Source organism: Caloenas nicobarica, chromosome 9 (assembly GCF_036013445.1).
Source record: "Caloenas nicobarica isolate bCalNic1 chromosome 9, bCalNic1.hap1, whole genome shotgun sequence".
NCBI lineage: Eukaryota > Metazoa > Chordata > Aves > Columbiformes > Columbidae > Caloenas > Caloenas nicobarica.
The window spans coordinates 13,003,318-13,016,067 of NC_088253.1; the positions used below are offsets into that span (position 1 = coordinate 13,003,318).

General features: G+C 46.1%; 1 protein-coding gene across 3 annotated transcripts in view; it reads right to left on the bottom strand.

Annotated features, from left to right (window-relative positions):
- KCTD15 (potassium channel tetramerization domain containing 15) overlaps positions 1-12,750 on the bottom strand; it is a 46,010-nt gene that overhangs the window by 15,039 nt on the left and 18,221 nt on the right. For all 3 annotated transcript variants that reach the window (XM_065640893.1, XM_065640891.1, XM_065640892.1), the window contains exon 3: positions 2,238-2,382. In XM_065640893.1, the coding sequence (XP_065496965.1) occupies positions 2,238-2,382 (145 nt within the window). The remainder of the gene's footprint in view (positions 1-2,237; positions 2,383-12,750) is intronic.

Below are 12,750 nucleotides of genomic sequence, written 5' to 3' on the forward strand. Positions count from 1 at the left end.
ACACATACCCCACTTTCTCTGCATTTCAGTGTTAACTTAGTCTGAAAACAACACTTAAGCAGCAAACACAATAACCCTGGTGCAGTACTAACATTCCAAACTTTCCAAAATAACCATCTGAGCAGCAATTCAAGTTGAAAAGCAACTTGCCTAACCTTGAGGCTAATAAACTGCTTGATTAAATTAAGGGGTAAAAACTAATAAATATTCAAAACACTTGATAATGCTTTGTTTGACATAAAGAACATTTAATGCAAGTCTCACTGGAAAACCTGTCAGGTTTTATACCTTAAATAGAGTTTTGCATTTAGAAACACCGAGTGATTCCATTTGCTGCCTTTGATTATTGTCTTCTGTCACTTTAATCATGCTGGCAAAATTACACAATTTCTGTGAAGTCAAATCCGTTTACAATGCAGTTTTAATATAGCTTTGCTGCACATTCTTCTATGCATTTTTATTTAGTTACTCCCTACCTAGCAATACTTTGCTTTGTTCTTGAGCCCTCATTAGCCTGGGGTTTGCTCTAAAGCTCTCCCAGGGAGGAACTAAATAAAATACAGTTAACCCTATGCAAAGAGATGGTCTGGAACAACGGACTGAGCCCGGGCACAGCGCCGGCTCTCCCCAGTCTCTCCCAGCCCTGCCAGCGACTTGCTGCGCAGACAAGTCCTTGGCATCCACCGCACTCTCACCTCCAGGCTCTTGCTGAATCCTGCTGGTTTTGTTTCACAGCACCTCTGAAATCTGGATGCCGGTCGAGGCCACCATTCAACTCAACCTCCATCTCTTCCACCCTCTCTTCTCACGCCGTCTTGTCCCACGAGGTTGTCTAAACCTCTGCCGCTAGAGCGACTCAGGCATTTCGCCTGTACCACTTAATAAATCCATCCAGCCCCTTTACTTGATCCATCTTACAACCCGCAGGACTGGTCTGGTCTTTAGCTTCACCCCTAGCTGCGTGTTCTCTCTCATTTCTCTGTAAAAGGCTCTTCTCACATGCACGCGTCAGTGCTCTGGCTCTCACCCGGCCTCCCAGCACCCTGACCTGCCCGCCGCTCCCCACAAACACCAGTGCTCAGGACAGCCCTTCTGGGCTGGAGCTCCAAAACCGCCTGCGAAGGCCAAAGCTTCTCCCTGCCTTGGGACTAGATGTGTGCTCCTATCACACAGCACGGCTGCTCAACATTCATTGTAAATACTCCCGTGCTGGGGTCAAATACGATTATACTGATAACTTAGGCAAGAATGGCTGAGGAGTGGTTTGCAGCACTAGGAACAGCTGAACTCCAAAGCTAAAGCCACCACAGCAACCACAAGTCTGAACTGACTCAGTCATGACTGGCCAAGTAATCCTGCCTACCTAGTCCAACATGGAAAGTGAAATCTCACTGCACAGCATGGGAAAACTTTCCTCTCCAGCAACATTCCATGTCCTCTAACTCTGAGCAGATCCCTGTTGCCATCCCAATTAATTAATAATTTCATCCTGGAGTTAGTGGTTTTGTTGAATCTTGTCATCTATAGTTTGGACACTTTTGTCTTCTAATTGTCATACATAAGGATGGCAATGTTGCAAGTTTCGTAAGTGCAAAGCCAAATAAACAAGGATAAGAGGAGAGTGTTTAAACAATCGGGATTTGGAAAGCAACAACCAGCAGCATTATTTCATAGAAAACATGTACTGCTCCTTAAAAAGCCCTCAGTAAATCCCATTTCCCAAGAAGATCTTGACATTCATAAATTGTGTGAAAGATTACTTCCTGAAATCAAAGTATCCGCATCGGTTGTATCTAACACAAATCCTCATGGGTTTGTTTAATGGTGTTTCTTTTTTATACCAACAAGAAAAAGATTTATACAATTTAAGTCCTCTAAGTGTCAAATCTAAAACATTTATTTCAGATTCTGAGCATTAAATCCTTGTAAGTGCTACTTGCTGATGTTGCTTCTTAATTGTTGTTATACCCTGATAAATAAGCGAAAAATGTGAGAAAATACAATTAGTTTAGAAAAACTGATTTAGCCGTAAGCTTCATTGTTTAACTTTTTATGGTATCCATGACAACCATTGGTCCATTTATTAAATAATAGCATCCCTGGTGTAATACACAAGTACTAAAAATCCTAACAATAAACAGCAACATTTAGTTAAGTATGTTTAGGTCAAGCACACAAACCAAAACAAATGACAGAATGGGAGGAAAAAATGGATTGCAGGCTATAGCCTTCCTTACCTTAAAGTCATCTGGGAGCAGGAGCTTTGATGTCCTTAGGAAGCTTAATATATATCTGAAAATTTCACCATCTCGATCAATGAAATAATGTTGTTTTAAACTGTCCAAGACAATAGGCTCTGTGCCATTAAACAGACGACTTATTCTGAAAAAAGAAAAGAAAAAGAAATGGGCAAGAGACAAAATCTCATTACAGCCTCAGGGCTTAAGAACATCCAGCCCATTTACTTGCACCAATTCAATGTGCATAAGGTAACGCAGTATCTTAATTTGGTGACAAACAAGTGTGCAAAGATCTATGCCTTAGACACGCGTGCGCATCCACACACAGCGCGGGTGCACGTGCAGACACGCTTGCACACGCCAGCCCAGAGAGCCCTGCGCTGCCCTGGGCCGAGCTCAGGCTGCCCCGAGTCAGGGCTGAGAATTAGGCCCATGACCCCAACAAGGAAAGTGCCTGTGAAACGCTCACCCCACGGCTGGCAGAGCCAGTTTGGTGAGAACGTGCATCACTGGCTCCGTTACACATCCCTGTCCACTATGTCCTGCTAACAGAGGACCAAATGGTTACTGGGAGATGCGTTCCTGGCCACGAGTTTTTCCTCCAGCTTGGCTGTCGTTTTGATCAAACGCCAGCAAAGCCTTTCCATGCTAGAGAAGCGGCTGTCCATACACCGAGATGAGCCGCGTGGACCTCTCAGTGCCGGGTAAGCGCCCATCCAATGCTCAGTGTTTGGGGAAACCATCAACCAATGGCCCGTGCAGCATCTGCAGTGCTGCATGTGGGATCACAGACCCACCACCAGTAGTCCTGGGGATTAGAGTCTGACAGAAGAAAGCAACATGGCAAATCTTTCATAAGCAAAGAAAAAGAAGAGAGACCTATGAGAGTGGGGGATCAGCTGGTTACAGGACCAAACTACCACATCAGCTCCATGACTCCAGCTGTTCCCATGTCCTCAGCAGCACGCTCTGCAGAAACCAAACCAGGCATCTGCCGGGCTGCTGTTCCCCTCCCAACGCCTGGCTTCTCTCAGAACGCTTTGTCTTCCCATGAGAAATAACCCAGCTGAATATATGTTCTTGAAAGGAAAATCGCAGGAGACAGACAGCAACGACCTATTAAGTAATTGAGTCCATCTCTCTGACAGTGCAGCATTGTTCCCAACTGCAGAGTGTCTCGCGTTTCAAAGTCGAGTCTTAAATAACCCTGCCACTGAGGAGGACTCCATTTCCCAGAGAGGCTATTCCACGGCCTGCTGGATTTCACTGTCGAGCTGTCCCTTCAGCTCAGCTATGGAATCCCCCCGTGTCCCTTGCTGTGACCAGGGCAAGGCTTTCCCCTGCTGTGGATACAGAGCTCACCAAACCCTGCCAAAGGCAATGCCACAGCCGCAGCATCGCTGCCTCCTCCTGCCAGCATCACAGCCCACCCCATGCTTCCTGGCCCCGCAGCGAGGGCAGTGGATACGAGAGCCCCAGCCCGGCGATGGGAAGGGGCAGGTTTGCTCCCCGCACAGCGCCGGGGCTTCTGCCTGCACTTCCACCAGTGCCTTTGGGCTCCAGCATCACAACATGGTGAGATTTGCTCTCCACAGCTGCACCTCCATTCTAACTTGCTAATTTAGTTGCAAATGTAATTAACATACCATTTATTTCTAAATTAACTGTGGACATATTAAATAAAACTGGACTTAGCAAGTCCCTACTGAATTCAGCTAAAAACTTTTGTGCTCTCTGAAGCAAGCTCCAGGCTTTACTGCCTGCTCTCGTGTCCATGTCAGCATTCAGCTACTCTGACTTACTTATGAGAATGACCAAATGCTTCCCTAAACCCTAATTATAATACATTTACTGTTTTTCTTCAACCTCTAGCTTTTCAACAGTATCAGAAAACACCATCCAGTTCATGCTGCAACATTTAATTTATATAATCCCAAGGTTTGGTAAGCCTCCAGTAATTCATTATTTTCTTTTTTTTTTTGGTTGTTATTTTAGGGCTATTTGCCTGGGACAGTTAAATATATTGCTTTGTATAGTGTTAAAATTTTATTCCAGGAACAAGACAGTTAATTTATTTCCTTAGACATGCCCATGAGCCAGTGTGCTGTGCTGGGTTAGACTGAAAGCTGAGGAAACACTGATAGAGCAGCTTAAGGTTCAGTATGGTACATTTATTGAGAAAATTTGTGTGGAAGTTTTGTGATCTTACAGCTAAACAAGCTGGGCTGTGGCTTAAACCTCCTTCCCTTCGCTGCCCTTTCTCTGAAGTCAGCAAAAGCAACACGCCGGCTGCTGCTCAGTTCCGCTGCGCGTATGGGGGAAGGTTTGCCAACAACGACAGGGCGCAAGGAAGACAGGGTACAAAATTTTAATGGGCTGCTCTTTAATGTAGTGAAGCATTTTTTTGGTAATGAAAACAAAACATGAATTTTGAGGCCTTTGTGGAGTGCCCTGAGCTGTATTTCTTCACCAGCGAAATTACTGCTGGGGAAAGAAACTTGCAGAGTGTTGAAAGACTTAACTGCCACCCCAAAAACAGAGTGATGAATAGTTTAAGGATTTATTTGACATTTTAGGGGGCTGCTATGTTCCAAGAACCAACTTCACAGCAGCATGTTGTAACGCTGTGTGTGCAAAGCACTCCTGCTTCTCCCTTTTCACCAGTGTAAACCATACCTGTAGGAAGTCCATCAAAAAGTACAACGCTGTGAGAGCACAAAGTGAACTCAAATGGCAGTTTCAAAAGGAAAGTTCACCTGACAGTTACTTGCCACGTGTGAAGCCACGGAAATGAGCACGGTGACACGGGGCAGCTCCACAAGCCCCACTGGGACCCGATGTACCCAGTGGATGGGTCTTGGGCGGCCAGAATGAGACGCTGCGCACAGAAGCGTGGAAGCGAAACGCGCACAGGCTGTCAGAGAGCTGGCAAGTCAGTGAGTGCAAGGAGATGGGAATGGTTTTGCACTGTGCAAACTTGTTGATGTTCTATCATAAATTAGGTACCAGTACAGTTGGCGGCCTCAGGAACCTGCTCCCTCCAATGTCCCACTATGTGATGTAAGGTAAAGTCGTGGGCAGTGGCTGCAGCTCTCCAACTGCGCAGCAGTCACCCCAAAAATGGTTGTTTTTATGAGTGGTCATGCTGCCCAGTACTGTACTGGTAGACAAATTGGCTAATGGCGTTTTCAGGAGGCACTTGCTTACGGCACACAGGAATGGTGCCTCCAGTGATGTTTGTGAAGAGGTGGATGGCACAGGAAACAGAGACGAGGCACAAAGAGCGGCACTTGGATTCTACAGCAACGGGTGAGCCTGAGTGATTGACGCTACTTCAGCATTCCCACCTTTTGCAAGAGATGCTTCACTTCCTAATTCAAAAGCACTCTTAAAACTTCTGTCCAAGATTTACTTTCCAGACAGGGAGCAAACCAAGCCAGGATCGATCCAAGTAGTTGCAAGCCTGGGGATGGCAAGCTTGCCTTGCCATTGCCTCCACCTCCCTGGGCAGGTCCCGCTGTGCTCGCACCATCTTCCCAGCCAGCTGTGTCTCCTGCGTTGCTCCTGCCCTCCTGGCAATGTGCTCCTCCCCACCACCCAGCCACCGCTCCGTGGTGCTGCCCACCTCGCAGAGCCCCTGCTCCTGGCCACCGCTGCACCATGTCCCCGCGGAGCAAAGACATAGCGGGGCCGGCGGCCGGCCTCCCGCTTAGGTCTCACTGGCACCTCCAGCCCCAGCTGGATGCTCTTTCCTGCTCCTCCCAACGTGCAGAACACAACCTGTTGATCCTTTTTCTGCAATTTGTGTTTCTGTTGTTCCTGCTCAAGGCTTTTACATTTTCAATAATGTTTTGCCAAAACGCCAAGGGGCAAGGTTCTAGCTTTGTACCAATTTTACTATGATATTAAGATCTCCTTTTATTAGATTAAAAACAAACAATGCAGCCAGCCAACCCACAAGGACAAAAGCGCCAGTAAATTCTTTTCTTGGCCAGGGGAGGAAGCTGCATGCAAATACCTACAGACGGCTGCTCCTCGTAATGATGGCAACCGATTTTCCACCATGCGAGCTCCCTGCAGTGCCTGTCGAGAAGGGAGCACAGCGGGGGCCTGCAGGGCAGTGACTCCAGCCCCCCAGCAGAGCTCGCAGCACACCATCTCTTTCATAAATTCACCTAACTCCATCTCGGAAGCAGCCAAGGCTTTTTGCACCCCCAGCTCCCTCTGGAGCACCCTTGATCTCCCTGAGATCGTCACTGAGCACAGCCACAGCTCTGCACGTCACACTCCCACTGCTGGGAGGGTTGGCACTTTGGGATAGGAGAATTTTTTGGGGGGTGGGGGAATGGAGGGTTGCTTTCTGGTTTGGGGCCAGTTCAGCCTTGGCAGCTCTATTTTTGAACAGGAAACTGAAGTTCTTTCTTAATAAATCTGGTTCCAGAAGCTTTAAGAGGAGCACCCAGTACTGTGGGACCCATGGCACAACCAGCAGCTGTGGCTGTGGCCGGCGCCAGCAGAGCCCTCCGCTCCAGAGCGCAAACGCCACGGGGGTGCTGCAGTCCCGTCCTTGCCACCTGCCCGCCCAGCCAGTGCAGCTGTGCCGCGTAAGTAAAACTCTCTATCACAACATTTCGCTAAAAATATTAATTTAAATAACTATGTGATTAATATTTAACTGTTCAGTGATATTTTGTCATTCATAATTTAGTTGTTTACATTTATTAAAAATTGATTCTGTAGACACTTTTTCTGCCCAATGTCAAATCAGCAGGGAGCCCACGTTTCAGCAAACTGTCATTAAAATGTCTCTCTCCTAATTTTATGTGAGGAGGGGGCAAGAAGAGAGAAATGCCAGTCCGTGGGCCCTCCAAGTGCCGCTCCTCCATGCACCCTCCTACTCCACCCAGCACAAACGCACAGCGAAGCCGACACAAGCTCTGCAGCTCTCCCTGCGCTTGATACGGCAGCTGTCAGTCGTATTTGGCTGTTGGGCCTTGCTGTGGAGCTGGAGGAGGAGGCGGTTGTGGGAAATGGCACAGAGAGGAGGAAGAGGGGTGTTTAGAGCTGGGACACCAAGCATGACCTGAAACTGCCCCGCAGAACATGTTAGCAAAGTGTCCCAGGTGTACAAGCAGAGTCCAGTCATTGCTGCTGAGCACAAACAGTGCTGCTTATCTCTTAAATATTTGCTCAAGGTGGGTAGGATAGATACTGTTATCTGCTTGGGAGAGAAAGAATGCTGTGAACTGGAGCAGAGGTGCTTGAGGGACCAGAGTGCTTTACAATGTGCCTGGCACTGCTGCCTGTGTAACTATGTCTGTTGTAAGTCTGTTACTTGTCCCACCACAAGAGAGGAACTGCTGAAGAGAACAGCAGAGGGCTACTGCAGCAGCAGCACCCTGCCCAACGGCATCTGAGGCAGGCAGCGTATAGTGCTGCCAGATCTTTGCAGCAGTGGTTTTCATATTTCCATTATTCTTACTGTAAAACTGATTGGGTTTGTGCACAAGTTCCCAGCAAAGTAATGGAGAGGGCACCTGCAGCTGCTTTCCCCAAGGAGGTGTGTTTAAAAAAAAAAACTAACCCGTTCAAAAAGCAGGCAGGGCTGGCCAGGAGAGGACAGGGATAACCAAGCGGAGTGGCAGATGGGTGTCTTCTGCCTTCTGGCCTGATGGTAGTTTTGAGGGAGAGAGGTTAAAACCTTCTCTCTGCCAGGACACATGCTCCCTCACGCCCCGTACAGTGAGGAACGTGGCTAAGGTTGTGTCTGGCTGCAGTAGGTTTTCTGATCTGCCTCAATTTAAAACTTCAGCTATAATTAGCATGAAAGTCCGTAAACAAAACTCTGCTCTATGGTTATACCATACCTTCATACCCTGTTACCTGCCCGGTGATTTACAGCCCTTTTCTCATTATGGGAAACCAAGGCTGAGAGGCGCTGCCTGCAGCACGGGTCTGCGCACACACCACCTGGCTGGGGGACGGTGCAGAAACACCACGGGCTTCACCCCTCCGGCTCTGCCACAGGTCCATTCTAATCAAAGATAACATCTTGACCACCTCGGATTGCTTCAGGCATACACTTGGCTCCAAGGGTGTTTGAGCTGGGGAGAATTTTGTTGTAAGCATCTTTAAAATCCTTTATTTGTACAGTGACAGGAAAAAGTGTGTGTGGGGGGAAGTCCAAGTCTTAAATTGGGGGTATAAACTGCTGCTCTGCAAACTATGAAATCCAAGCAGTCGTGTGTGGTTTGGGACTGGTTCATGCGCCTGAAGACACAGAGAAGTGCCCCAAAGGGGGTTTCTGCCGTAAGTAAGCCCAGATCAGGCACAGATTTCCAGTCCCAAAGGGGTGCAGGCATCAAGCCTGCAGTGTTAGGCAGGTCACTGCTCCGCATGTGCTTGAGTCACCTCCAGCACCAACTCCTTCTCCCACCACCCCTACAAGACCAGGGTGAGCATTTGCATTTCTGCAGAGCAGCCTCAGATGCCAGCATCCTACAGGCATCGCCTGGCCCCACACAGGCATCGCTCAGCCCCGCACCCTTCAATCCCGATGGCACAAGTGAGACATGACAGATCTTCAAGTACAAAACTGACCCGCAACATGGAGGTACTAAAGCCGGTAACCCCCAAACTTCTCTCAATTTTTAACAAGAAAAGAGCATCAAGTAGTATGGTCTGATCTGGGCAGAGGGATGGAGGAGGTAACTCACAAGGTAACAGGTTTACCCATCTCCATTTCCTACGACCTCCTGCTCCTGTCTTCCAACACTCATCCTGGAATGCCACAGGAGTTTTCTGAGCCATACGCTCACTTTGCAGTGCTTTTGAATGATATTACACTCATTAACTATTAAGCACCTGAAGGAACTGCAGGATCTATTACCTAGATTTAATACTCCATATTTTGCTGTTCAGGCTAGAATATCTATTTTTGCAATAGATCAGAGCTAGTCTATATAGTATCAACATGTATTTTTAAAAGTCAATAATCCAGAAAGAACATTATCATCTACCATGCAGAATCATTCTTAAGTTCTGGAAGGATTTATTATTTGCTTTTTATATTATCACTAAAAAAGCAAAATTAGATACGTAATGGATTTTGTAGTTAAAACAAAGGCATGGACAATTATGTTTTCAGTTCTCTGTTACTATCAATTAAAGTCCACTGAAGCAACAGGTAATAAAATCCACTGAAGCAGAAATTACCTATTATTTTTTAAACACCACAAAGCATTCATGGAAAGGGTAAGAGATCCTACAGGTCTTTTCCGCCTGTTGCTAACAGCCAGTCCCCATGCTTAAGACACTTTAGCAGGTGACCGTTTGATATATAATTTCATGGAAATAGATATGTATTTTTAGATTTTGATACATGACATTTATTTTTTAATTTGTAGAGACAGTGTTGCCTATACATAAATTAGCAGTTAAGACATAAATCAGAAATGCTAATCGCAGATAGAGAAGCCAGAGTCTCTTCCTGCATTAAAAAGTTCTCTTGTAGCCAAGAGCCGCCCTGCTCCTGCATCCCTGCGGTCAAGCATCCCATCAGGTCTGGAGGGAGGAGGAGTGGTCAAACCATCACAAGGAGCAGCCAGTGAGGAGGGAACTGAGGCTCCACCAGGTTTACAAGGGTATTAACCCTTCGCCTCACTGGGATACTGGGACTAGGCGCCTCAGCACCGGCTGCTCATCCCAAATTTATCAGCAGCGCATTTGTTCCCCGGGGCTGGGCTTCTGCCACCCGTCTCATGGGGAGTCAACAGCTCACGAGCAAAGCACTTCTTAGTCATGAGTAACGGTGGCAGAATCCAGCCCTTCGTCAGGATAATGATTTTATTTTGCCTTATTAAAGTAGCATTTGTATATTTTAGTGTGTTATTTTAACAGCTATAAAAGACTTCACTAAACAAACAGTTTCTAGTACGTTAATTGCTGTATTATGAATCCTTTCATTGCATTTGGCGTATAACCACATTTATAGGCAGAATAAGTAGACAAATACAGACAGAACAGCACTCATTCGCTACACACATCAGCATCCCGCCACATTTATTTAAGTCTTCAGTCACGAAATCCATTTGCTTTGCTTAACAAGAAAAAAATGTAACTTTCAAATACAGGTAGAATTTGCATTTCTCCATTAAAAGTTCCCTACGTGCCACTGACATGGCTCGTTCATCCTTTGTAACAGGGACAGTAACAAACAACCCATTATTTTTGGAAGCTCAGCCACAGCGTTTGCATTTGTTAGGTCTGGCTGAGCTGCTCTGGAGTGACACGACCAGAACAGCGGCCCTGGCCGTGGCGGGTGTGCAGATCTCAGCAGCCCAACGCCAGCGGAGAGGCCGCAGCTACTGCAGTTACTGCAGTTCAGTACAGGCCAGTTCTGCCATCCCTGTTCCTAATGAGCAGTAACTACTTGTGGAGAGTGAGAGGGGCAGAGCCAGGCTGACTTGCATATTTTTAATAAGAGTAACCAAATGATATTACAATGTAATATGAACCCTCAAAACACAAAATTTACTGGCTGTAGGAGCTAAACATTATCCTTTCAGTGAAATACACCGAAGTCCAGGTAACTGCACAGAAGTTCAGACATTGTAGGTAATACCTGTCTATCTAGGAATTACGGTCTTCATTTTAAATTGTGGACTTCCATTTGAAGTTAAAGAAGCACATATTAGCTGGATTTCCAGGGTTATTATTTTTTCCAGTATCAAGTTCAGGTTACTTTTGCCCTTCTTGTGTCTTTTACTTCACTTCTGTCTACATAGTTGGTGAAGATTAAAAATATTAACACATATTTATATTGCTAAACGTATCCTACTTTTATTATGCCATTGTTGCTGCTGCTCTGATTTGAGCCCTACAAGGGTTCTTGGCATTTCACGTTTTCTCAGTAGAGAATTTACACTAAATTTTGGCCATGAAAATCAATGCAGGAACAAAAATTCTTCAATATTAAAAACCCTCTCCTAAACTAGCATCTTAGTTTCCCAAAGCATTCCCTAATTTCCCAAAGGTCCCAATCCTGCAAGAACTGCATTTCAGTCCAAACTCTGTGGGAGTTGCGGGCACTCAACAGATTTAAGTTGTTAATACATGAGAAGATGCACAATTCAAATACAACATTCCTGCCTATACAAGCCTTTTCTTGTTGTTCCTTTAACCATCCCTTCCCCCTAAACCGTGGTGCTATGAGGGCCCTGATGAGAACAGGGTTGCACCAAATTCCAGCTCTCTTGCTCCTCGCCTACTTGCTGTTAACTTCAAGTGGGAGCTAACTCAGTATTTTTACTAAGATTTTCACATCAGGCTAGATCTGGACACTACTTCCATTAACATCACCCTTGTGCAACTGGGCATGCTGGGAGGTTGGAAAACATGCAGATACTAGTTTTGTTTTAATATAAATGGGCTAAATCCTCGCTTATTGAAGTCGAGAGCAAAATTCCCACTGGGACTCAGTGAAGGCAGGGAAAATTTCAAATGGAACTCATTTACTTTTCAGGGTGCAAGTCTGGCCTTCCACATCCTTTGCATGTGTGGGTGCTGTGAAACCAGTACGTTTCAGTACACGGCAGGAGACAGAGGGATGGACACTCAAGGGCTGCACAACCTTTTATAAAATGTAAATGCTGGCAGCTAACACATTTACTTTGGTACCTGCTGTTTGTGCAAACAGCTAGAATATTTAACCTGCTTGAACCACAGCCCTTTACTTCTGATCCCAGATACACAAAAGCTGAGCTTTTTCCTATGATTCTTTTATTTATTCCTAGATCCACAGGAAGAAGTTCCCAGGCACGGTGAGCCTGGGACTCTGCAGCACCGTGCTGTCCGGGACGAGCAGGAACACCAGGAGACCCCGGGTCACCACACTTGCCTCCGCTGCATCGGGACACTCCAGTGCTGCAAGAGGGATGATACCAGCCTCTCTGGGTAGTGGGAGATCAGCTTTCTGCTCAAAAGAAACCACCCATGTTGCCTGGGCATTTGGTTGGCATGCCAATATGCTAAACTCTTTTGTTGCTGAGAATGATAATATGGAAAAAAACAGCTTATCCTTCATTCTTCCTCTGTTTGCTTTTCCTGCAGCCCACCCTTCTGTCCTCCAGGGAGTAAACTACCTCAGTTTTGCCCAGTCCCAGAATGTAAGACTGCTGCAATTAGACTACTGTACACCTCCAGTACAGCTCACACCACCGCTCGCTCTGGCACAAAGACACTGCGAGGAATTACAGGCAGACTGTAACTGGTTATAGCTCTCTACAAGCATGTATGTGATTGGGAAGTTGCACCCAGTTCTCTTTATCCGTATTTTTGTTATCACGCTTAAAATGATAAACAAAAGATGCTCCTGTTTATTCTTAGATTTGATTAATCTGTACCCAAGATATTTTTCCTGGCTGTTCACTTAAAGAAACCAAACGCATCAAGAACTATTTGTAAAAGCTATTTTGAAGGGAAAACAACTACCAAAGCCCATATATCCACA